We start from the raw sequence: 25,810 nt of genomic DNA, 5'->3' as shown, positions 1-25,810 counted from the left end.
GTTTTTTGCTCATTATGTTCTGTTTTTGGAAATAAGTGAACAGTGAGTTTTTAACAGTGGTATCTCCAGGGTCTAACCAATACCTGATTTGATGCTTGAAGATAATAGTGTTTTGAGGAGTGATGTGAACTGACTGTATGGACTTTGTTTTAAAACTAAAGTGCGTTTGTCTTCAGACGTAGAGGCTCTGTTGCTGTTTGGATTGCTGTCCATGGTGCTGAAAGACATGACTAGGCCAAACAGTAAATACTAAAGCAACACAATGAATCGTTTTATTTTACTGCTAAATTGATCAACATTTTGACTGGTCTCACTCATACAAAATAAGGTAAATATTTTTTTATTGATCAGGGAAAATTGATTCGAAGAAAATCTTTTTTTGTATAAATATTTTTAAAATATTAAAAATTTAAAATATTTTTTTTTGAGAAAAATAAATACTATATAGTGAGGCGTGATCTCAGTACGAACCTCTGGGTGTCACTATTTAATGGAGAAACGTGAGAGGACCTTATCCCTCCCCTTATGAACCTTTTGTTTGTCATCTTAGTAGAGCAAAGACAGCATTTGAATCCAGCGCATCAGTCGGTGATATCACGTCGTGTGAGCTACACACATCCAATACCAAGAGAACTGATAAATAATTATCCTGTAAGCAGACTATGAACTGAACAACGATGGAGACCGATACAAAAACTCGAACAAGGAATTGCGCCTGGATTTCTTTTCATTTTGTTCTACTGCTGCTGTTCAGAAAAGAGGCTCTGGCTCAGATAAGATACTCCATTCCTGAGGAGGTCAAAGACGGAACGGTTGTTGGAAACGTTGCGAAGGATCTTGGCCTGGACATCAATTCTTTAATTGAAAGACGGTTCCGGGTTGTGTCTGGAAGGAAGGACCCTATATTTGAAGTAAACCAGAACAATGGGGCATTGTACGTCCATAATCATATAGATAGAGAGGAGCTCTGTCAGGGCAGCGGTGCATGTTTAATGGAGCTAAAAATCCTCGTTGAAAACCCTTTAGAAATGCACTATGTAACTGTAGAAATTACTGATGTCAATGATCACTCCCCCAGTTTTCCTGAAAAAGATCAGCGGTTTGAAATATTTGAAACGACATTGCCAGGGAGGCGATTTCAGCTGCACACTGCTCGTGATCCTGATGCAGGAATTAACTCTATTCGTACATACACTTTGACATCAAATGAACATTTTGAAATAAATATCCGTCAAAGTGACGCGAGTAAGATACCGTTTTTAGTGCTGAAGAAATCCTTAGACAGAGAACAAAACGACAAACACACATTACTGGTTACAGCAGTCGATGGAGGTAAACCTCAAAGATCAGGGACTTTAAACGTTTCTATTATTGTTCTGGACAGTAATGATAATCGTCCAGTGTTTAGTCAGGAGATTTATCAAATCTCAATAAAAGAAAACATTCCTGTCGGTACTTCTGTATTTCAGATGAATGCGACAGATCTCGATGAAGACACTAACGGGGAAGTTGAATACAGCCTTGGGAAAACCTTACAGCGAAACGTTTATGATATTTTTGAATTAGACAAATTAACTGGAGTCATAAGAGTAAAAGGAGCAGTGGACTATGAGGAAAATGATATTTATGAGCTGGACGTTGAGGCATCAGATAAGGGAACACCGCCATTAACGGGTGAGTGTAGGGTCATTATAAAAATCATAGACGTTAATGATAATCCACCGGAAATAGAAGTGACGTCACTGTCTGACACAGTGTCTGAAGATTCAAAACTTGGCACAGTCATTTCACTTCTTAGTGTGACAGATAAAGACTCTGGTGTCAATGGAAAAATAATATCGAGCATAACTTCAGACGTACCTTTTGAATTAAAACCTTCTTATAAGGAAAATATATATTCAGTTGTCACTAAAGAATTTCTGGATCGAGAGCAGGTGTCACATTATGAAATAACAATAAAAGCCACTGACTGTGGTGACCCTCCCTTATCTACATTTAAAACCCTGAGTATCCAAATAGCAGATGTGAATGACAACAGTCCACAATTCAATCAAACATCTTTAGAGTTTTATCTCGTAGAAAATAATGTTGCAGGAAAATCAATATTCGCTGTGAGCGCAACAGACAATGATTTGAATGAAAATTCAGCAATTTCTTACTATATTAAGAGAGAAGGGAATCAGAATTCAATAATATCTTTTCTCAACATAAACAGTGAAACTGGAGACATTACGGCTCTGAAAAGTTTTGACTTTGAGAGCGTGAAAATGTTCCAGTTCCAAGTTGTGGCCACAGACTCTGGAGCTCCGTCACTGAGCAGCAACGTCACAGTGAACGTGTTCATTCTGGACCAGAACGACAACGCTCCAGTCATCCTGTATCCAGTCAGCTCCAACGGTTCTGCTGAAGGGCTGGAGGAGATTCCCCGCAATGTGAACGCAGGACACTTGGTGACTAAAGTCAGAGCCTATGACGCTGATATAGGATATAACGGCTGGTTACTGTTTTCACTGCAGCGAGTGACTGACCACAGTCTCTTTGGCTTGGACCGCTATACAGGACAGATCAGGACACTTCGCTCATTCACAGAGACAGACGAGGCTGAGCACAAACTGGTCATACTGGTAAAAGACAATGGCAACGTGTCACTGTCAGCGACAGCTACTGTGCTTGTCAAAGTGGTGGAGCCCAAAGAGGCTTTTGCAGCTTCTGATGTGAAAAGTGCAGCCAAAGATGATGAGGAGAATAATGTGACTTTTTATCTGATGATCACTTTGGGCTCAGTTTCTGTCCTTTTCCTCATCAGTATCATCGTGCTGATTGCAATGCAGTGCTCCAAATCCACAGACTATACTTCCAAATATCTCCAAGAGACTAATTATGATGGGACACTGTGTCACAGCATCCAGTACAGATCTGGGGACAAACGCTACATGTTAGTTGGACCCAGAATGAGTATAGGATCTACTATAGTCCCAGGCAGCCATGCGAACACACTAGTGCTCCCTGACAGGAGACACACATCTGGAGAGGTAAGACTTAAAGAAAACATTATTGGTAAAATATTTTGGTTTCTTGTCTCTAAATCTTTTGCGCAAACAGTAAAACCAAAACATATAATAATTTTTGACTGGCTAGGATTGTGTACACGTCATACTGGATTTGGTTTGAGTAACACATAGTGATCACTCCTATAATAAAATGTGTATGATTGTAAACAAATGTACTCAGGAAAACAGTACAGTCTTATGACAATTTGTTGGAGATATGTGAGACAGTAAGTCTGTGTCAGTTCTCACAATCTTCCAACTTCTAACCAAGACTTGAGGAAAAAGTCTGAACGTTTTGGATTTTTAAATTGTGCAGTCTGCATGGACTTGCCAGTTTCAATACTTTACTAGTTGTTTCACTACAGGCTGGGCTAAAAGGGTTTTTTTCCATTTCTATCCATGGAGCTGGAAGGCATGAACAGGACAAAGCGAAATGCAATGTTAAGCAACATATCTTACAGCGCTATGTTCATGATCCGTGTGTGTGCGAAGTTAAACATTTGATTATTAAGCTTCATTAAAGACGCAACAGATCAGTCTGTTTGGTTTGTGAGATGGAAGAAGAGCGCGATTACACAGCGAACTAAAACTGTTGGATGTTTCCATATACAAGTACATTGTTTTAGGGAATGCCTTCTGTAAAAGTACATACATGTAGTGAAGTCTGTCTTTGGCAATTACCTCTGGGTGTCAGTATTACATCTGCAAAATATGAAGGACTTTGTCCCTCCCCTTCCGAGGCTTTTGTTTCCTACTGAAAAAATCGAAGAAGGCGTTTGGAGGAAGCACAGCAGGCGGTGGACGCATCGTGGTTTAAAAAAATCTGCGATGTTCAGCGGCTTGACGTAAATAATTGTTTGTCGCATTAACAGGCCATCGTGTGTATGCTGTTGGATAATAATGGGGACTGAAAGAAAAACCCGAAGGAAGGAGTGTTCATGGTTTGGTTTTTATTTGGCTCTGTCGCTTGTCGGAAAACATGTTGTTGCTCAGATAAGATACTCTGTTCCCGAGGAGGTCAAAGACGGAACGGTTGTTGGAAATGTTGCAAAGGATCTTGGACTGGACATCACCTCTTTGACCGATCGTCGCTTCCGGGTTGTGTCTGGAAGTAAAGACGCCTTTTTTGACGTAAACCAGAACAATGGAGCCTTGTATGTAGGTAGGAATATCGACAGGGAAGAGCTCTGTCAGGGCAGCGGTGCATGTTTAATGGAGCTAAAAATCCTCGTTGAAAATCCTTTAGAAATGCACTATGTAACTGTAGAAATTACTGATGTCAATGATCACTCCCCCAGTTTTCCTGAAAAAGATCAGCGGTTTGAAATAGCAGAACATACATTGCCAGGGAAGCGATTTCAGCTCCACACTGCTCGTGATCCTGATGCAGGAATTAACTCTATTCGTACATACACTTTGACCTCAAACGAATATTTTACTCTAGATATCCGTCAAAGTGATGAGGAGAAAATACCGTTTTTAGTGCTGAAGAAATCCTTAGACAGAGAGCAGACGAGCAAACACACATTACTGGTTACAGCAGTCGATGGAGGTAAACCTCAAAGATCAGGGACTTTAAACGTTTCTATTATTGTTCTGGACAGTAATGATAATCGTCCAGTGTTTAGTCAGGAGATTTATCAAATCTCAATAAAAGAAAATGTCCCAATTGGTAGTTCAATATTTGTTATGAATGCGACCGATCCAGATGAAGGCAACAACGGAGAAGTTGAATACAGCCTTGGAAAAACTCTTAAGAAAAAAGTTTATGACATATTTGACTTAGACAAATTAACTGGAGTAATAAGAATAAAAGGAGCAGTGGACTATGAAGAAAATGACATTTATAAACTAGATGTTGGGGCATCAGATAAAGGACAGCCCCCACTGACAGGTGAGTGTAGGGTCATTATAAAAATCATAGATGTCAATGATAATCCACCGGAAATAGAAGTGACGTCACTGTCTGACACAGTGTCTGAAGATTCAAAACTTGGCACAGTCATTTCACTTCTTAGTGTGACAGATAAAGACTCTGGTGTCAATGGAAAAATAATATCGAGCATAACTTCAGACGTACCTTTTGAATTAAAACCTTCTTATAAGGAAAATATATATTCAGTTGTCACTAAAGAATTTCTGGATCGAGAGCAGGTGTCACATTATGAAATTACAATAAAAGCCACTGACTGTGGTGACCCTCCCTTATCTACATTTAAAACCCTGAGTATCCAAATAGCAGATGTAAATGACAACAGTCCACAATTCTCCCAAAATCCACTGCAGTTTTATCTGGTAGAAAATAATGTTGCAGGTAATTCAATATTTTCTGTGAGCGCAACGGACAATGATTTGAATGAAAATGCAGCAATTTCGTATCATATTGTGGGACAAGGGACTGAAAGTGGAATAATATCATTTCTAAATATTAATCCAGATAATGGACAGATATCGGCTCTGAAAAGTTTTGACTTTGAGAGCATGAAAATGTTCCAGTTCCAAGTTGTGGCCACAGACTCTGGAGCTCCGTCACTGAGCAGCAACGTCACAGTGAACGTGTTCATTCTGGACCAGAACGACAACGCTCCAGTCATCCTGTATCCAGTCAGCTCCAACGGTTCTGCTGAAGGGCTGGAGGAGATTCCCCGCAATGTGAACGCAGGACACTTGGTGACTAAAGTCAGAGCCTATGACGCTGATATAGGATATAACGGCTGGTTACTGTTTTCACTGCAGCGAGTGACTGACCACAGTCTCTTTGGCTTGGACCGCTATACAGGACAGATCAGGACACTTCGCTCATTCACAGAGACAGACGAGGCTGAGCACAAACTGGTCATACTGGTAAAAGACAATGGCAACGTGTCACTGTCAGCAACAGCTACTGTGCTTGTCAAAGTGGTGGAGCCCAAAGAGGCTTTTGCATCTTCTGATGTGAAAAGTGCAGCCAAAGATGATGAGGAGAATAATGTGACTTTTTATCTGATGATCACTTTGGGCTCAGTTTCTGTCCTTTTCCTCATCAGTATCATCGTGCTGATTGCAATGCAGTGCTCCAAATCCACAGACTATACTTCCAAATATCTCCAAGAGACTAATTATGATGGGACACTGTGTCACAGCATCCAGTACAGATCTGGGGACAAACGCTACATGTTAGTTGGACCCAGGTTGAGCATAGGATCTACTATAGTCCCAGGCAGCCATGCGAACACACTTATGGCTTCAGACAGAAGGTCTGCTTCTGCAGAGGTAAGATATGTCTTAATATTATTTTGCAGGCTCTAATACAAAATATTAGATTACAGAAACTACTCTACTTACATTAATGAAAATGTACGCAGCTTAATCTCAGTGTTTTCTGTGACAAGTGACTAATCTATAATGAACTATTCTTATTAGTGTTCTTGTTTAGCAGTTCTAACCACCATTGTAATGTTTTATTCCATTCCCACACTCATCATTTTTTAATGGGAACACCCCTCCCTTTCAGCTTATATATACATAGATAGATATAGATATATTGTTTTTATTTTGTCTCTACCTAACTTGCTGTAACATGAAACACCACCTTGTCTACAGTGCTTGGTTGTAACAAGATTTGAGGCGAATCAGTTTTGTAGTAGAATCTCATGGTGGCACTAAACAACAAAAAATCAGCATCATAACCGCTCACCACACGTAGGTCTGTGAGACTGTCTCTGAAGCATTCAGCAGGACAGACCATTGTCCTCCGACCTTGATTTGATTTGAACAGTTTCCTCGTCCATACGAGCTAAACGCATTGTCATATGTGGATCTTGTTGAATTATTGGATATCTAAACAGTCTGCAGATCAGTCAGTACTCGCTGGATTCATTAATTGACGCCGAACAATGGAACAAAGCGGACGGAAATCCAAGCGACATGGGAGGATATGGGTTGCTTTCGTGCTGGTTTTGACTGTGCTTTTCAGTAAGGCATCAGGACAGATAAGGTATAGTGTGTCAGAAGAGATCAAAAAAGGAACAGCGGTTGGAAACATAGCAAAGGATCTGGGAATAGACCCAAATGTATTAAAATCAAGGGGGTTTCGTATTGTTTCTGGTTCCGGTGAAGCCCTTTTCCAGATCAACGAAAATGACGGGATTTTATATGTAAATGGTAATATTGACCGAGAGGAAATATGCCAGAGGACCAATGTATGTCTGATAAACCTTAAAAGCGTGTTGGAGAACCCGCTGGAGATCCATTATGTTGCAGTGGAGGTGTTAGACATAAATGACCATTCTCCCTCTTTCCCGGAGAGCAACAAAAGGCTTGAGATTTCAGAGTCAACTTTACCGGGAACGAGATTTCAGTTGCATGCTGCTCTCGACCCTGATGCTGGTGTGAATTCCGTTCAGCAGTATAAACTAAGTCCAAATAATAATTTTAGGATAGAAGTGAAAGATCGCGGGAAAGATGGCAAAGTTCCTATTTTACAATTACAGAGTCTGTTAGACAGAGAAGCTTCTAGCCGTCATAAACTGCTGCTTACAGCCCTGGATGGGGGCAAACCCCCTAAATCAGGGACCATGGAGATATTAATAGATGTTTTAGATATTAATGATAACGCTCCAGTTTTTACAAAAGATTCCTATTCCACAGACATAAACGAGAACTCACCTATTGGCACAACAGTCGTACAGGTAAACGCTACAGATTTAGACGAAGGTTTAAATGCAGAAATCAGCTATTCTTTCGGTAATGTGAACAGTAAGGTGCGAGAGATGTTTGATATAAACCCGAGCACTGGTGTAATAACTGTGAAAGGACAAATAGACTATGAAGTGGATGACAGTTATGAGATAGATATTCAAGCATCTGACAGCGGTGCTGTTCCGCTTAGGACTGAAAAAAGCGTTACCGTAAATATTAAAGACATGAATGATAACGCTCCTGTAATCGATGTAACATCCCTGTCTAATAAAATATCAGAAGACTCTAGACCAGGGACGACAGTGGCACTTATTAGCATAACCGATCTGGACTCTGGAGTGAACGGAAAAGTTATCAGCTTTGTAGAAGGTGATGCGCCTTTCACATTAACGCCGTCAATACAAGACAACATGCACGCTGTGGTGACGAAGTCACAGCTTGACAGGGAAAACAAATCGATTTATGATGTAACTGTAATCGCGAAAGATGCAGGTGAACCAGCTCTGACATCTGAAAAAACATTTAGAGTTCATGTATCCGATGTAAACGATAACAACCCAGAGTTTTCAATGAGTCGTTATAACTTTTATCTCACTGAGAATAACCCTCCAGGCGTGTCAGTGTTTTCCTTGATTGCGACTGATCGTGACGAGGGAGATAATTCTCGTATTTCCTATAATATTCTGAGAGACGGATTTGAAGATAAAAAAATGTCTTCATTTCTCAACATAAACAGTGAAACTGGAGACATTACGGCTCTGAAAAGTTTTGACTTTGAGAGCGTGAAAATGTTCCAGTTCCAAGTTGTGGCCACAGACTCTGGAGCTCCGTCACTGAGCAGCAACGTCACAGTGAACGTGTTCATTCTGGACCAGAACGACAACGCTCCAGTCATCCTGTATCCAGTCAGCTCCAACGGTTCTGCTGAAGGGCTGGAGGAGATTCCCCGCAATGTGAACGCAGGACACTTGGTGACTAAAGTCAGAGCCTATGACGCTGATATAGGATATAACGGCTGGTTACTGTTTTCACTGCAGCGAGTGACTGACCACAGTCTCTTTGGCTTGGACCGCTATACAGGACAGATCAGGACACTTCGCTCATTCACAGAGACAGACGAGGCTGAGCACAAACTGGTCATACTGGTAAAAGACAATGGCAACGTGTCACTGTCAGCGACAGCTACTGTGCTTGTCAAAGTGGTGGAGCCCAAAGAGGCTTTTGCAGCTTCTGATGTGAAAAGTGCAGCCAAAGATGATGAGGAGAATAATGTGACTTTTTATCTGATGATCACTTTGGGCTCAGTTTCTGTCCTTTTCCTCATCAGTATCATCGTGCTGATTGCAATGCAGTGCTCCAAATCCACAGACTATACTTCCAAATATCTCCAAGAGACTAATTATGATGGGACACTGTGTCACAGCATCCAGTACAGATCTGGGGACAAACGCTACATGTTAGTTGGACCCAGAATGAGTATAGGATCTACTATAGTCCCAGGCAGCCATGCGAACACACTAGTGCTCCCTGACAGGAGACACACATCTGGAGAGGTAAGACATTGTCACATCTGTGTCGTTGTTCTGTCATTCATAGAAATTACTGCTGTTCGGCTGGGCAATGCTTATTGTTCTCATAGCTCATATTGTTTATATCTTTTATAAATAACTATATATCCCAAAGCCCATTATGGTTATGATATTTCACTTCTACTATTACTACTACTACTACTACTACTACTACTATTACTAATAATAATAATAATAATAATAAAAGTAGTACGAGGTGCAGCGATTGCAGCCTTTGATGTTTCATGTTTGTGGCTTTGTGTGGGCAATATGTTCGAAGCAAGAAAAGTTCCTGCCAACCCATGCTCATAAATGTAGTTGGTGTCATGTATTACTTTGTTGGGTATTTTGCAGGTGCTTTGAAAATTAAGCTTCAAAATTCGTTTAGAAAATCCTTTATGTGAGGAGCAGATCAACTAATCAACTGACACTGAGATATTTCGGCTTTACAGTTTCGAGGCAAAATGGAGTGAAAGCCAATATTATGTTACCTAGATGGGGCACATAGTAATATTGCTTCAGAGCGCTGAATTTGTAGTCAAACGTAAACGAGCCAGTTGTTCTGTTAGAACTGACTTCTTTTAGTTCAAAGAGCTGTGGCGAGTTTGGAAGTAATTTTTTTTTGTCCTCATGTCTCCAGTTAAATGTGTTGACAAACTGCTGTATATAACTTAATAGCGAGGCAGGCATATACAAATTATAATGGTGCACAATAATGTCCTCTTGGTGTCACTGTAACATCAACGAGCCACCGAAGAACATCGACCCTCCCCTGGCAAACCTTTTGTTTGGTATCTTGTAGCAGAGGACTGAGTTGAGAAGGACTAGAGTCGGATGGGACCGTGTGTTGGTTGAATTCATCATTCGACAGAAGGTCTATTTCTTGTTAATGTTGGTGGATAATGATGGGGAGCGACAGGCAGTGTCGACTAACTCGGTGCTGTGGGTTTGCTATTTTTTTGTCTCTACTGCTGATTTTCGGAGGGCAGGCTTTGGCTGAACTGAGGTACTCAATTCCAGAGGAGGTGAAAGAAGGAACCGTTGTGGGAAATGTGGCTAAAGATCTTGGTCTGGACAAAACATCTTTGGTTGATCGACGGTTTCGTGTTGTGTCTGGATCCAAGGACGAGTTTTTCGAGGTAAACCCGGACAATGGCGCTTTGCAGGTTACTAGGAAAATCGACAGGGAAGAGCTTTGTCAGGGAAGCGGCGCGTGTTTAATGGAGCTTAAAATCCTTGTTGAAAACCCGCTGGAAATGCACCATGTTCTTATAGAAATTACAGATGTAAATGATCACTCTCCTAATTTCTCTGAAAAAGAACAGACATTTGAAGTAGCTGAGCATTCATCTCCGGGAACGCGATTTCAGCTCCATGCAGCCCGTGATCCCGATGCAGGAATAAACTCTATCCGCACATACACAATAACGTCAAATGATTATTTTGAAATAGAAATGAGCCAAAGCGACGAAGATAAGATCCCATTTTTAGTGCTGAGGAAATCCTTAGACAGAGAACAAAAGAATAAACACTCACTGATTGTTACAGCAGTTGATGGAGGCAAACCTCAAAGATCAGGGAGTTTAAATGTGTCTGTAATTGTTCTAGATAGTAATGATAATCGTCCGACATTCAGTCATGAAATTTATCATATTGACATATATGAAAACGTCTCAATTGGAACAGTTTTGACCAAAGTGAGTGCAATAGATCCAGATGAAGGGACAAATGGAGAAATAGAATACAGTCTGAGCAAAACACTAGGACGTAAAATCTACGAGATATTTGAATTGGACAGTGTGAATGGACAAATTAAACTGAAAGGATCAGTGGATTTTGAAGACACAGATATTTATAAACTTGATGTTCAGGCATCTGATAAAGGGCAACCGCCATTAATAGGAAGGTGTAGAGTAATTATCAAAGTTAAAGACGTCAATGATAATCCCCCAGAAATAGAAATCACATCACTGTCAAATACAGTGTCTGAAGACTCCAAGCTTGGAACAGTTATTTCACTTATTAGTGTGACAGATAAAGACTCTGGTATGAATGGAAAAATTATTTTGCGTGTAAACGATGACGTGCCTTTTGAATTAAAGCCTTCTTATAAGGAAAATATATATTCTATTGTCACTAAGGAAATTTTAGATCGAGAACAGGTGTCAAATTATGAAATCACAATAAAAGCCACTGACTGTGGTGACCCTCCCTTATCTAGGTCTAAAACGCTTATCATCAAGATATTGGATGTAAATGACAACAGTCCACGTTTTGATCAAAACCCGTTACAGTTTTACATAGTAGAAAATAATTTCGGTGGAGCGCCAATATTCTCTGTGAGCGCAACGGACAATGACGTGAATGAAAATGCCGCTATTTCATATCACATTGTCAGGGGAGGTGTAGAGAATGATGTAACATCGTTTTTAAATATCAATCCAGATAATGGACAGATATCGGCTCTGAAAAGTTTTGACTTTGAGAGCGTGAAAATGTTCCAGTTCCAAGTTGTGGCCACAGACTCTGGAGCTCCGTCACTGAGCAGCAACGTCACAGTGAACGTGTTCATTCTGGACCAGAACGACAACGCTCCAGTCATCCTGTATCCAGTCAGCTCCAACGGTTCTGCTGAAGGGCTGGAGGAGATTCCCCGCAATGTGAACGCAGGACACTTGGTGACTAAAGTCAGAGCCTATGACGCTGATATAGGATATAACGGCTGGTTACTGTTTTCACTGCAGCGAGTGACTGACCACAGTCTCTTTGGCTTGGACCGCTATACAGGACAGATCAGGACACTTCGCTCATTCACAGAGACAGACGAGGCTGAGCACAAACTGGTCATACTGGTAAAAGACAATGGCAACGTGTCACTGTCAGCGACAGCTACTGTGCTTGTCAAAGTGGTGGAGCCCAAAGAGGCTTTTGCAGCTTCTGATGTGAAAAGTGCAGCCAAAGACGATGAGGAGAATAATGTGACTTTTTATCTGATGATCACTTTGGGCTCAGTTTCTGTCCTTTTCCTCATCAGTATCATCGTGCTGATTGCAATGCAGTGCTCCAAATCCACAGACTATACTTCCAAATATCTCCAAGAGACTAATTATGATGGGACACTGTGTCACAGCATCCAGTACAGATCTGGGGACAAACGCTACATGTTAGTTGGACCCAGAATGAGTATAGGATCTACTATAGTCCCAGGCAGCCATGCGAACACACTAGTACTTCCTGACAGAAGACACACATCTGGAGAGGTAGGGGCATACAGCAAGTTTGGTGTTATCTATTTGAATGTGTATCGCCTTGTTTTAATTTGTGGATTTGTTCTGTTTCAGTAGGTTTTAAAGTTATTCTGATTTGATTAACACAGATGATAATGTGTGCTGGTTTTCATAAAAATAACTTTACTGTAATCACGTGATGGTGAGGTTGTATTCAGCTTTCTGCGCCTGTGTGCAATGACCGTTCTGTGATGTACAATTTTTCACATTTTCTCATTCTTACACGTTGTTATACACAGTCTCAGTCATTCTGAACACCTCTGATTTTTACGTAATGAGGTAAACATCTCTCCGTCCGAGAGAGAGAGAACAGACTTAAGAAATGCTTTGTGCCAGATTGGCTTCTCTGGGGAAAATGTGAGCAATGAGCTTTTCTACTGATCATAATTATTGTAATATTGTAATCATTGCCTAACAACACAGCGATGCTGTTAGTAATTTTTATTGCTAGTTTATTTTATTCTAGTCCAAAACCATTCGTAATCAAGGACATATATAATGTTAAGACTGTAGCATGCGACCAGTGGTATAGTCGCTATCCATGGTGCTGAAACTGAGTGGTTTTGATGCTTTCAAGCAACGACACGAGCTTAGAAAATAATAAAAATAAATCTTTGTAAACAAGATTATTTTTTTCAGATCGTTCACCTATTGCACAGTACCACTTAGGAGTATGAGTTTTTTGAAAAAAAAAAAAATCATTAATTTACATTGATTTGCTGAGAGAGGTAAAGAGAGAATACACATTAAGCAGATGGACCCAAGGGTGGAGGAGCCTGTTGTATATAGATGTTGATTAACATGATTTATTTTTTTATTTGTGTTTTTACAGCCTACCTGCTATGTCATTCTAATGACTTCAGTCCTCTAAGCTTTTCCCCCTTGGTGTCACTGTTACATCAATAGGGCCGTTAACGAGTAAGTCCCTCCCTTTAAAAAGCTTTTGTTTGGTACCACATAGCGGCGGAAACGTTTGATTTAAGGGTGTGAGTCCGCTGAGCTGCTGTGGTGTGTTTTCTGCACCGCTGATACTAAAAGGTCGGATATACACGTTTGATTTATTGGCGAAACTGTCCCCAGTTGCGTGTTGTTTTGGTGGATAATGATGGGGAGCGACAGGCAGTGTCGACTAACTCAGTGCTGTGGGTTTGCTATTTATTTGTCTCTACTGCTGATTTTCGGAGGGCAGGCTTTGGCTGAACTGAGGTACTCTATTCCAGAGGAGGTGAAAGAAGGAACCGTTGTGGGAAATGTGGCTAAAGATCTTGGTCTGGACAAAACATCTTTGGTTGATCGACGATTTCGTGTTGTGTCTGGATCCAAGGACGCTTTTTTCGAGGTAAACCCGGACAATGGCGCTTTGCAGGTTACTAGGAAAATCGACAGAGAGGAGCTTTGTCAGGGAAGCGGCGCATGCCTCATGGAACTTAAGGTTCTTATTGAAAATCCGCTGGAAATACACTACGTAGTCGTGGAAATTACAGATGTAAATGATCACTCTCCTAATTTCTCTGAAAAAGAACAGACATTTGAAGTAGCTGAGCATTCATCTCCGGGAACGCGATTTCAGCTCCATGCAGCCCGTGATCCCGATGCAGGAATAAACTCTATCCGCACATACACAATAACGTCAAATGATTATTTTGAAATAGAAATTAGCCAAAGCGACGAAGATAAGATCCCATTTTTAGTGCTGAGGAAATCCTTAGACAGAGAACAAAAGAATAAACACTCACTGATTGTTACAGCAGTTGATGGAGGCAAACCTCAAAGATCAGGGAGTTTAAATGTGTCTGTAATTGTTCTAGATAGTAATGATAATCGTCCGACATTCAGTCATGAAATTTATCATATTGACATATATGAAAACATCTCAATTGGAACAGTTTTGACCAAAGTGAGTGCAATAGATCCAGATGAAGGGACAAATGGAGAAATAGAATACAGTCTGAGCAAAACACTAGGACGTAAAATCTACGAGATATTTGAATTGGAAAGTGTGAATGGACAAATTAAACTGAAAGGATCAGTGGATTTTGAAGACACAGATATTTATAAACTTGATGTTCAGGCATCTGATAAAGGGCAACCGCCATTAATAGGAAGGTGTAGAGTAATTATCAAAGTTAAAGACGTCAATGATAATCCCCCAGAAATAGAAATCACATCACTGTCAAATACAGTGTCTGAAGACTCCAAGCTTGGAACAGTTATTTCACTTATTAGTGTGATAGATAAAGACTCTGGTATGAATGGAAAAATTATTACCCACATTACCGAGAAAGTTCCTTTTGAGTTAAAGCCTTCATACAAAGAGAACACGTTTTCAGTTGTCACGAAGGAAATGTTGGATCGAGAGCAAGTGTCAAATTATGAAATCACGATAAAAGCCACAGATTGTGGTGACCCTCCCTTATCTACTTTTAAAAGTCTGACCATTCAGGTATCGGATGTAAATGATAATAGACCAGCGTTCTCTCAAAATCCACTAGAGTTTTACCTAGTAGAAAATAACATAGCTGGAGCGTCAATATTTTCTGTTACTGCTACGGACAAGGACCTTAGTGACAATGCTGTAATTTCTTATCATATAGCTAGAGACAATGATGTAACATCTTTTCTGAATGTCAATCCAGATAATGGGCAGATATCGGCTCTGAAAAGTTTTGACTTTGAGAGCGTGAAAATGTTCCAGTTCCAAGTTGTGGCCACAGACTCTGGAGCTCCGTCACTGAGCAGCAACGTCACAGTGAACGTGTTCATTCTGGACCAGAACGACAACGCTCCAGTCATCCTGTATCCAGTCAGCTCCAACGGTTCTGCTGAAGGGCTGGAGGAGATTCCCCGCAATGTGAACGCAGGACACTTGGTGACTAAAGTCAGAGCCTATGACGCTGATATAGGATATAACGGCTGGTTACTGTTTTCACTGCAGCGAGTGACTGACCACAGTCTCTTTGGCTTGGACCGCTATACAGGACAGATCAGGACACTTCGCTCATTCACAGAGACAGACGAGGCTGAGCACAAACTGGTCATACTGGTAAAAGACAATGGCAACGTGTCACTGTCAGCGACAGCTACTGTGCTTGTCAAAGTGGTGGAGCCCAAAGAGGCTTTTGCAGCTTCTGATGTGAAAAGTGCAGCCAAAGATGATGAGGAGAATAATGTGACTTTTTATCTGATGATCACTTTGGGCTCAGTTTCTGTCCTTTTCCTCATCAGTATTATCGTGCTGATTGCAATGCAGTGCTCCAAATCCACAGACTATACTTCCAAATATCTCCAAGAGACTAATTATGATGGGACACTGTGTCACAGCATCCAGTACAGATCTGGGGACAAACGCTACATGTTAGTTGGACCCAGAATGAGTATAGGATCTACTATAGTCCCAGGCAGCCATGCGAACACACTAGTGCTCCCTGACAGGAGACACACATCTGGAGAGGTAAGCTGGTTTAAGTAGTTAAGTAGTCGACTTGAAGTCTCTTTTGAGGTTTTAAATTGTGAAATGCCTCTCTTAATCACTCTCACCCCTTGTTCGGGTTAACAAACACACACACACACACACACACACACACACACACACACACACACACACACACACACAGAGTTTCCTGTCTAAATTCAGAGTTCGGAATGCCCCTTCCGACGGGTCTAAGTGAATATGGCGCTATCCATTGTCCTGAAACCACATTTCCATGTGTATTTTATAAATCTGTGAATTTTAGTTACCTGCATCTTCATGCGATGGCAGTTATTGTTTTTAATGAGCTAGACTAGCTGTATAACGTTTTAGGGGAACATACTAACTAGAAATTGGTCACTTGGTGTCAGTATGTGAGCAGAAAAATGTTTCAGGTGCAGTCTTTTGTCACAGATATGGGTCCTCCCCTTTATGGGATGGGTTTTAATTTTTCAGTACTGGGCACATCCTGTGCTCTGACAGCGAAGATTCATTGTTTGCGACCGGGATTAGAAAGAATAAATAGTGCTTATCATATGTGGAAAACAAATTTATTACTTCGTAAGTGAGTCATTATTCTTGATAATCGGAATCTCTTTGTGTCTGATAAATATGGAACCGAGAGGACTTGGAGCATCGAGAGAGCAATGGCGATGGACCGCTTTCATTGTATTAATTTTGCTGTGCAGCGGAGCTGAGGCGCAGATCAGATATTCCATTGCTGAGGAAGTCAACGAAGGAACTGTTGTTGGGAATATAGCGAAAGATTTGGGATTAGAGAAGAACACACTGAAAGAAAGGGGATGTCGTATTGTTGAGGGTTCAGCAGAATCTTTTTTTCATGTAAACCAGAACGATGGATTATTGTACGTTGACCGAATAATTGACAGAGAGAAGGTTTGCGAGCGGAGCAGTGCGTGTTTGATCAACCTAAAAACTGTGTTGGAAAACCCCCTTGAAATTCATTATGTGACTGTAGAGGTGCTGGATGTGAATGACCATTCTCCCAGCTTCTCAGTCAAAGAGTCCCATTTAGAGATCTCGGAATCCGCTGTACCAGGTTTGCGCCTGCAGCTGCAAGCAGCACACGACCTTGATGTTGGTCAGTTTTCTATACAGGAGTATAAGCTTAGTCCTAATGATCATTTTCGTTTGGAAGTGAAGGATCGGGGAAAAGATGGGAAAATACCCATATTAATTTTACTGAAGACGCTAGATAGAGAAACAAAGAAAAGTCATAAGTTGCTTCTTACAGCGATTGATGGAGGGAAACCGAGTAAATCTGGGACAGCTGAAATTACTGTTAATGTCTTAGACGTTAATGATAATATGCCAGTTTTTACCGGTGACAGTTACTCAGTACATTTGGACGAAAATATTCCAATTGGCACAACAGTTATAAAAGTAAATGCCACTGATTTAGATGAAGGCACAAATGGGGAAATTATCTATTCTTTAGGCAGTAACGTCAATAGCAGAATACGTCAACTTTTTCGTGTAGATCCAGATACCGGTGAAATCATTGTCCAAGACCTGATAGACTTTGAAATAGGAGAAAGTTATGAAATTGATATACAGGCTTCTGATAAAGGATCGGCTCCTTTCAGGACAGACAAAAGTGTGTTAGTGAACATTGTTGATGTGAATGATAACACCCCGCAGATAGAGGTTACATCATTTTCACGGGCAATACCAGAGGATGCAAGACTTGGGACCACTGTTGCATTAATCAGTGTTCATGATAGAGACTCTGGTCTTAACGGTAAAGTTATTTGCTCGTTTAATCAAGATGTCCCTTTTACGTTATCGCCTTCCACACAGGACAACATGTATGCCGTAGTCACAAAGTCGCCCCTGGATAGAGAAAAGCAGTCCATATATGATGTAACCATCGTTGCAAGGGATGCAGGTGTACCCTCGTTGTCTTCTGAAAAAAGTATTACTATTGTTATAGCAGATGTGAATGACAACAGTCCAGAGTTTTCATCAAATCCTTACACATATTATATTATTGAGAACAACTCCCCTGGAGAGTCACTGTTTTCTGTGCGGGCATCAGACAGAGATGAGGGCGATAATTCTCGTATTTTATATCATATTATAAGAGATGGAAAAGAGACTAACAACCTCCATTCATTCAGTCTCAACATAAACAGTGAAACTGGAGACATTACGGCTCTGAAAAGTTTTGACTTTGAGAGCGTGAAGATGTTCCAGTTCCAAGTTGTGGCCACAGACTCTGGAGCTCCGTCACTGAGCAGCAACGTCACAGTGAACGTGTTCATTCTGGACCAGAACGACAACGCTCCAGTCATCCTGTATCCAGTCAGCTCCAACGGTTCTGCTGAAGGGCTGGAGGAGATTCCCCGCAATGTGAACGCAGGACACTTGGTGACTAAAGTCAGAGCCTATGACGCTGATATAGGATATAACGGCTGGTTACTGTTTTCACTGCAGCGAGTGACTGACCACAGTCTCTTTGGCTTGGACCGCTATACAGGACAGATCAGGACACTTCGCTCATTCACAGAGACAGACGAGGCTGAGCACAAACTGGTCATACTGGTAAAAGACAATGGCAACGTGTCACTGTCAGCGACAGCTACTGTGCTTGTCAAAGTGGTGGAGCCCAAAGAGGCTTTTGCAGCTTCTGATGTGAAAAGTGCAGCCAAAGACGATGAGGAGAATAATGTGACTTTTTATCTGATGATCACTTTGGGCTCAGTTTCTGTCCTTTTCCTCATCAGTATCATCGTGCTGATTGCAATGCAGTGCTCCAAATCCACAGACTATACTTCCAAATATCTCCAAGAGACTAATTATGATGGGACACTGTGTCACAGCATCCAGTACAGATCTGGGGACAAACGCTACATGTTAGTTGGACCCAGAATGAGTATAGGCTCTACTATAGTCCCAGGCAGCCATGCGAACACACTAGTACTTCCTGACAGGAGAGCATCTAGCGAGGTGAGTAAATATTTATATTTTCTGTATTTACTGCTGTCTCAAACCATAGGGCTGAACATTAATAAGTATGGGATATTTCCTATTGGTCAGTTTAAGATGATGGGATGCGTTATCTCACACAGTCACACGATGGCAGTACTTTATCTTTATAATGCCTGGCAGCGTCAAAGCACAGAACATACATGAGTCCGCCCCTGCTACGTTCAGTGTGTTAGACAACATCTAGCCGACAGTCTCAGCATAACACACGGTGACTGCTTTTTATATTCCGTGGATTAGATTTCAAAGCAAAGTGAATGTGTTTCTTACTGTGATGGCCACAAAAATCTAGACCAGTGGAAAACGATGGCCGCGTTTGGATTCGTACTTTTACGTCTAAATATGAGACAAAGAGGACGAGAATCATGGCGGCAAGGATCACTATTCCTCATCAGCTTGGTTTTGCTGGTATTTTTTACAGCAGCCTCGGCACAACTGAGATACTCAATATCCGAAGAGCTCAAAGAGGGGAGTTTTGTTGGGAACATAGCTAAAGATTTGGGAATAGACCTGAGCGTAATGAAACAGCGGAGATTTCGTATTATGTCTGGCTCGACTGAACCTCTTTTCAAGGTAAATGAGAATGACGGCGTGCTATATACAAGCCGTAAAATAGACCGAGAAGAAGTATGTAAAGAGAGCGCTGTGTGTTTAGTTAACCTGAAAACTATGCTCGAAAATCCGCTAGAAGTGCATTATGTTACCCTGGAGATAACAGATCTAAACGATCACTCTCCCACATTTCCAGAGAAAACAAAACGACTAGAGGTCTCTGAATCCGCGTTACCAGGGGCTCGCTATCAGTTGCAAAATGCCCACGATCCAGATGGTGGAATAAACTCTGTCCAACAGTATAAACTCAGTCCGAATGACAATTTTCGTTTAGAGATTAAAGATCGCGGAAGAGATGGGAAAACTCCGATTTTACAATTACAGAAACCATTAGACAGAGAGGCCAAAAGTAGCCATAAACTGGTGTTGACAGCTATGGATGGCGGAAACCCCCCAAAGACAGGCACAGTTGAAATACACATAGATGTTCTAGATGTTAACGATAATATGCCTGTGTTCACCAAAGACACATATTCAGCGGTGCTGCGAGAAAACGCCCCAATTGGCACAACAGTCATTCAAGTAAACGCAACGGACTTAGATGATGGTTCCAATGGAGAAGTTATTTACACATTTGGCAGTGACGTAAAAGGTAAAATTCGAGACCTGTTTGATATTGACTCTGTGACTGGGAAGATAATAGTGAAAGGTCATGTAGACTTTGAGGAACAAGACAGTTATGATATTGACATACAGGCCTCTGATAAAGGAAGCATCCCATTCAGAACAGATAAAAGTGTTATCATTAAAATTGAGGATGCAAACGATAATCCTCCTGAGATTGAGGTGGCATCATTGTCAAGTGCAGTTTCAGAGGACTCTAGACCAGGAACAACCGTAGCGCTTATCAGCATTACTGATTTAGATTCAGGCATGAATGGGAAAATAATTAGCTATGTAGCGGAAGACAGTCCGTTTACTTTAACCCCTTCAATACAAGATAACATGTTTGCTGTAGTCACTAAGTCACAACTTGACAGAGAACAGCAGTCAAAATATGATATTACAATAATCGCTAAAGACGCAGGTGAACCAGCCTTGACATCCGAAAAGACAATAAGTGTGTTTGTGTCAGATACAAATGATAATGGCCCAGAATTTACAGTGAGCCCCTACACCTTCTACCTCATTGAAAACAACCCTCCAGGAGCCTCTGTGTTTTCTGTCAGAGCGTCTGATCGTGACGAGGGAGATAATGCGCTTATTTCATATCATATTCTCAGAAACGCACGTTATGAGGGTAAAGTGACGTCATTTCTCAACATAAACAGTGAAACTGGAGACATTACGGCTCTGAAAAGTTTTGACTTTGAGAGCATGAAGATGTTCCAGTTCCAAGTTGTGGCCACAGACTCTGGAGCTCCGTCACTGAGCAGCAACGTCACAGTGAACGTGTTCATTCTGGACCAGAACGACAACGCTCCAGTCATCCTGTATCCAGTCAGCTCCAACGGTTCTGCTGAAGGGCTGGAGGAGATTCCCCGCAATGTGAACGCAGGACACTTGGTGACTAAAGTCAGAGCCTATGACGCTGATATAGGATATAACGGCTGGTTACTGTTTTCACTGCAGCGAGTGACTGACCACAGTCTCTTTGGCTTGGACCGCTATACAGGACAGATCAGGACACTTCGCTCATTCACAGAGACAGACGAGGCTGAGCACAAACTGGTCATACTGGTAAAAGACAATGGCAACGTGTCACTGTCAGCGACAGCTACTGTGCTTGTCAAAGTGGTGGAGCCCAAAGAGGCTTTTGCAGCTTCTGATGTGAAAAGTGCAGCCAAAGACGATGAGGAGAATAATGTGACTTTTTATCTGATGATCACTTTGGGCTCAGTTTCTGTCCTTTTCCTCATCAGTATCATCGTGCTGATTGCAATGCAGTGCTCCAAATCCACAGACTATACTTCCAAATATCTCCAAGAGACTAATTATGATGGGACACTGTGTCACAGCATCCAGTACAGATCTGGGGACAAACGCTACATGTTAGTTGGACCCAGAATGAGTATAGGATCTACTATAGTCCCAGGCAGCCATGCGAACACACTAGTGCTCCCTGACAGGAGACACACATCTGAAGAGGTAAGATCAGTAGTTTTACTTTGTATTTCTTAGTTTTTATAGTTTATTTTTGTGTAAATTGCATCATATCAGCTTTATAAATTCTAAACATAATGGCATCCTCTCGAGTTTTATTCCTCTGTGCCTATCACTAATCCAAAATGTGCTTTGGTTTGGCTTTAATGTATCAAATTGATAAATGCCCATGGTTAAGAGGAAGCCCCGTTTGCTGATTCTGTGACAAACACTCGAAGATAACTGGGAAAAGAGAGAATTTATACAATTCAACTCTTCTTCTGCAGAATACAACACTAATCAGCATAGAAGATATTAGTTTCCTTGTTCAATTTAATATGGTTATATGAAACTGATACCTAGAGACATCAGTAATTTAATAGCAATTTTAAATAATAATAAGATATAGATGGAACGTCACTGTTCATACACATACACTTACAAGCAGTAGCTGTGTTGCACCAGATGTTCTGACGTCTGGTGGCCAGAATAGTCCGATTACCTCCATCTCTTTAATCACCTTCTTATGAATCAAATAATTATATGGCAGACTGGATATTTTTTTTTCCAATCGCATTGTTTTGCATCGTTTTTGTGGTCTAGGTTTGAAAATATGCTGGTGGTTTAGTTGCGTGCAGACTATCGCTCTCCGTGGTGCTGAAGTCGTCTTAATCAAGCGCATCTACTTGTTTTCTTTTTGTTGTAGATGCTTTTAAAATTCACCACTGTCATTTTAAACATCTGTAAGATAGATGTTAAGTTTAGGGACATGCTTTTTCTTAGTGCCTTTTAAACGGCAACATGACAGGTCGCTTTTTTCTTATTTTTTTTTTTTAAGCTTTATTTGTTATGCAAATTACACGTTATTTATATATATCTTACCATTATTTTAAATGTAGTGTAGTGTGATCCCCGATCACTTGGTGTCAGTATAAGGACAACTAATGCTTCTACATGTTTTCGTCCCAGCAACTAGACCCATCCCCTTCCTCTCACACCATCATTAAAAGAAGCTTTTACCTGCTGAGCGCTTGCATACCCAGTTTGGCTTCTAAAACATCCAGGGGTCTTTTGGAAAATGACTGGAATATAAAAAAAAAGATCGATACGGATAAGTATTACTTCTACATATGAGTATAGCTCCTTTAATGTGGCTTTTATTTTAAATGTTTCACCCCCACATCATGGAACAAAGAGGACGCCAGGCATGGAGGTCGCGGACAAAGTGGATTGCCCGTATGGTGGTTTTAGTTATATTTTGGAGCAGAGCTGCAGCGCAACTGCGATATGCTATATCCGAGGAAGTGAAAGAAGGAACGGCTGTTGGAAATATTGCGAAGGATTTAGGTCTTGATAAAAGCACACTGAAAGAAAGGGGGTACCGTGTTGTGTATGGCTCGACAGAACCTCCTTTTCGAGTAAACCAGGATGACGGTGTCTTGTATGTGAACCGAAAAATTGACAGAGAGGAAGTGTGCGACCGGAGCAAGGTTTGTGTAATCGACTTAAAATCCGTGTTAGAAAACCCACTGGAGGTTCACTATATAGCAGTGGAGATTCTGGATGTAAATGACCACGCACCAAGCTTCCCCGAAAATGAAAAGATTTTAGAGATCTCTGAATCCGCATTACCCGGAGCGAGATTTCATTTACAAGCTGCGCGTGATGCTGATAGTGGTTCTTTATCCGTTCAACAGTATAAGTTAAGTCATAATGAAAATTTTCGTTTGGAGGTGAAAGATCGTGGCGAGGACCGTAAAACTCCTAGTTTAGTTCTTCAAAAGCCCCTTGACAGAGAATCCGTCAAGACCCATGTGTTACTGCTGACAGCCACTGATGGAGGTAAACCTCCACGGTCTGGTAACATGACAATTATTGTTGATGTTTCTGACGTTAATGATAACCCCCCAGTTTTCACGCAGGACTCCTATACTGTGCAGCTAAAAGAAAATGCTCCGATTGGTTCGATCGTTCTCCAAGTCAATGCAACAGATTTAGATGAAGGCTCAAATGGTGAAGTTGTATATTCATTTGGCAATGATGTAGATGCGCGAGTACTCGCACGTTTGGATTTGAATCCAGAGACTGGGGTCGTTACTGTAGCAGGGGTCATAGATTTTGAAGAAGCTGGCAGATATGAAATCGATATCCAGGCATCCGATAAAGGTACGGCTACACTGACGACAGACAAAACCATCATCATAAATATTGTTGACGTAAACGACAATGCCCCGGAAATGGAAATAACATCTTTCTCACGTGCCCTACCGGAAGACTCGAAACCAGGAACCACAGTTGCATTAATTAGTGTTAAAGACGCAGATTCTGGCCTCAACGGAAAAGTGATGTGTTACATTAATCCAGATCTTCCTTTTCTGCTCACGCAATCTTTACAAAATAACATGTACTCTGTCGTAACAAAAGTGCTTTTGGATCGAGAAAAGCAATCAGAATATAATGTAACAATTATTGCTAGAGACGCAGGCGAGCCGCCATTAACATCAGATAAAACTATAACTATTGTTGTGTCAGATGTGAATGATAACAGGCCAGAGTTTCCACAGACCCCTTATATGTTCTATATAAATGAGAACAACAAACCAGGAGAGTCTATTTTATCAATAACAGCCAGTGATCGTGACGAGGGTAGTAATGCACTTATTTCATATCACATTTTAAGAGACAGAGGGGGTGAAAATCTCCTTACATCCTTTTTAAATGTTAACTCTGAAACTGGAGACATTACGGCTCTGAAAAGTTTTGACTTTGAGAGCGTGAAAATGTTCCAGTTCCAAGTTGTGGCCACAGACTCTGGAGCTCCGTCACTGAGCAGCAACGTCACAGTGAACGTGTTCATTCTGGACCAGAACGACAACGCTCCAGTCATCCTGTATCCAGTCAGCTCCAACGGTTCTGCTGAAGGGCTGGAGGAGATTCCCCGCAATGTGAACGCAGGACACTTGGTGACTAAAGTCAGAGCCTATGACGCTGATATAGGATATAACGGCTGGTTACTGTTTTCACTGCAGCGAGTGACTGACCACAGTCTCTTTGGCTTGGACCGCTATACAGGACAGATCAGGACACTTCGCTCATTCACAGAGACAGACGAGGCTGAGCACAAACTGGTCATACTGGTAAAAGACAATGGCAACGTGTCACTGTCAGCGACAGCTACTGTGCTTGTCAAAGTGGTGGAGCCCAAAGAGGCTTTTGCAGCTTCTGATGTGAAAAGTGCAGCCAAAGATGATGAGGAGAATAATGTGACTTTTTATCTGATGATCACTTTGGGCTCAGTTTCTGTCCTTTTCCTCATCAGTATCATCGTGCTGATTGCAATGCAGTGCTCCAAATCCACAGACTATACTTCCAAATATCTCCAAGAGACTAATTATGATGGGACACTGTGTCACAGCATCCAGTACAGATCTGGGGACAAACGCTACATGTTAGTTGGACCCAGAATGAGTATAGGATCTACTATAGTCCCAGGCAGCCATGCGAACACACTAGTGCTCCCTGACAGGAGACACACAACTGGAGAGGTAAGATTGCTTTGACAGTACCTGATTATGATACTTGTGTTTTGTAGGAGAAGTCAGATATAGCTTGATAAAATAGTGTTGTTTTTACCTGTTGTCACTGTCCTTGGTGCTGATTTCTTCAATAGTATCGTTTGTTTTTTTCAGCTTCAGAGCATTTGGCTAAAGTTAAAAATTGATTTTTAAATTTTTCTGATACAGACACCCTTGATAAATTTAGCACACTTGGCCTGGAATCTCGTGATTGCCACCCTGCATTTGCTTTACTGACTTTTAATTTAGAGTGTAGAGATTTTTGGACTTACTCAGTTTTGCATCACATCAAGTTTTGAATAGTGATTATTGCATGAGTGGCTCTGTAAAGTTTTTACCGTTTTGTTCATTAAGTTATTGATACACTCCTATTACTTGGACTGTAACGCTGCAACAGGTGTATATGCCTAATCTGTTTGAATATGTTGACATCAATTTGACGACATATCGCTTCACATTTAAGATTTCTTTTGAATTG

At 41.2% G+C, this 25,810-nt stretch overlaps 8 protein-coding genes across 8 annotated transcripts; all 8 read left to right on the top strand.

Moving 5' to 3' along the window:
• The first annotated feature begins 677 nt into the window (after positions 1-677).
• On the top strand, positions 678-3,327 carry LOC113144762 (protocadherin alpha-3-like). Its single transcript, XM_026330985.1, has 2 exons — positions 678-3,032; positions 3,322-3,327. Exons 1-2 carry the CDS (start codon positions 678-680, stop codon positions 3,325-3,327), a joined length of 2,361 nt encoding a protein of 786 aa, XP_026186770.1.
• Positions 3,328-3,950: 623 nt separating this feature from the next.
• LOC113144761 (protocadherin alpha-3-like) lies at positions 3,951-6,474 on the top strand. The gene is made up of 2 exons (XM_026330983.1): positions 3,951-6,302; positions 6,466-6,474. The coding sequence occupies exons 1-2, from the start codon at positions 3,951-3,953 to the stop codon at positions 6,472-6,474; spliced, it is 2,361 nt and encodes a 786-aa protein (XP_026186768.1).
• Positions 6,475-6,925: 451 nt separating this feature from the next.
• Positions 6,926-9,394, top strand: LOC113144760 (protocadherin gamma-A4-like). The gene has a single exon (XM_026330982.1). The coding sequence runs from the start codon at positions 6,926-6,928 to the stop codon at positions 9,392-9,394; it is 2,469 nt and encodes an 822-aa protein (XP_026186767.1).
• An 809-nt stretch (positions 9,395-10,203) lies between these two features.
• Positions 10,204-12,642, top strand: LOC113144759 (protocadherin alpha-8-like). Its single transcript, XM_026330981.1, has one exon. It carries the CDS (start codon positions 10,204-10,206, stop codon positions 12,640-12,642), a length of 2,439 nt encoding a protein of 812 aa, XP_026186766.1.
• A 1,048-nt stretch (positions 12,643-13,690) lies between these two features.
• LOC113144755 (protocadherin alpha-8-like) lies at positions 13,691-16,054 on the top strand. The gene has a single exon (XM_026330979.1). It carries the CDS (start codon positions 13,691-13,693, stop codon positions 16,052-16,054), a length of 2,364 nt encoding a protein of 787 aa, XP_026186764.1.
• Positions 16,055-16,666: 612 nt separating this feature from the next.
• LOC113144754 (protocadherin alpha-8-like) lies at positions 16,667-19,250 on the top strand. The gene is made up of 2 exons (XM_026330978.1): positions 16,667-19,047; positions 19,187-19,250. The coding sequence occupies exons 1-2, from the start codon at positions 16,667-16,669 to the stop codon at positions 19,248-19,250; spliced, it is 2,445 nt and encodes an 814-aa protein (XP_026186763.1).
• A 146-nt stretch (positions 19,251-19,396) lies between these two features.
• On the top strand, positions 19,397-22,366 carry LOC113144753 (protocadherin alpha-3-like). The gene is made up of 2 exons (XM_026330977.1): positions 19,397-21,763; positions 22,361-22,366. Exons 1-2 carry the CDS (start codon positions 19,406-19,408, stop codon positions 22,364-22,366), a joined length of 2,364 nt encoding a protein of 787 aa, XP_026186762.1. The 5' UTR covers positions 19,397-19,405.
• Positions 22,367-22,941: 575 nt separating this feature from the next.
• Positions 22,942-25,370, top strand: LOC113144752 (protocadherin alpha-7-like). Its single transcript, XM_026330976.1, has 2 exons — positions 22,942-25,302; positions 25,350-25,370. The coding sequence occupies exons 1-2, from the start codon at positions 22,942-22,944 to the stop codon at positions 25,368-25,370; spliced, it is 2,382 nt and encodes a 793-aa protein (XP_026186761.1).
• Positions 25,371-25,810: the final 440 nt, after the last annotated feature.

The sequence above is a fragment of the Mastacembelus armatus genome, chromosome 10 (genome assembly GCF_900324485.2).
Source record: "Mastacembelus armatus chromosome 10, fMasArm1.2, whole genome shotgun sequence".
NCBI classification, from domain to species: Eukaryota; Metazoa; Chordata; class Actinopteri; order Synbranchiformes; family Mastacembelidae; genus Mastacembelus; species Mastacembelus armatus.
This window is presented reverse-complemented; position numbering and strand designations above follow the sequence as displayed.

Bases quoted from the DNA above. Each gene is read 5' to 3' on its own strand.
- LOC113144754 (XM_026330978.1), top strand. From the start codon at position 16,667: ATGGAACCGAGAGGACTTGGAGCATCGAGAGAGCAATGGCGATGGACC. The intron at 19,048-19,186 runs GTATTTACTGCT...AATGCCTGGCAG, and splicing joins AGTAAATATTTATATTTTCT to CGTCAAAGCACAGAACATAC.
- LOC113144761 (XM_026330983.1), top strand. From the start codon at position 3,951: ATGGGGACTGAAAGAAAAACCCGAAGGAAGGAGTGTTCATGGTTTGGT.
- LOC113144755 (XM_026330979.1), top strand. From the start codon at position 13,691: ATGGGGAGCGACAGGCAGTGTCGACTAACTCAGTGCTGTGGGTTTGCT.
- LOC113144762 (XM_026330985.1), top strand. From the start codon at position 678: ATGGAGACCGATACAAAAACTCGAACAAGGAATTGCGCCTGGATTTCT.
- LOC113144759 (XM_026330981.1), top strand. From the start codon at position 10,204: ATGGGGAGCGACAGGCAGTGTCGACTAACTCGGTGCTGTGGGTTTGCT.
- LOC113144752 (XM_026330976.1), top strand. From the start codon at position 22,942: ATGGAACAAAGAGGACGCCAGGCATGGAGGTCGCGGACAAAGTGGATT. The intron at 25,303-25,349 runs GTAAGATTGCTT...TGTGTTTTGTAG, and splicing joins GGAGACACACAACTGGAGAG to GAGAAGTCAGATATAGCTTG.
- LOC113144753 (XM_026330977.1), top strand. From the start codon at position 19,406: ATGAGACAAAGAGGACGAGAATCATGGCGGCAAGGATCACTATTCCTC.
- LOC113144760 (XM_026330982.1), top strand. From the start codon at position 6,926: ATGGAACAAAGCGGACGGAAATCCAAGCGACATGGGAGGATATGGGTT.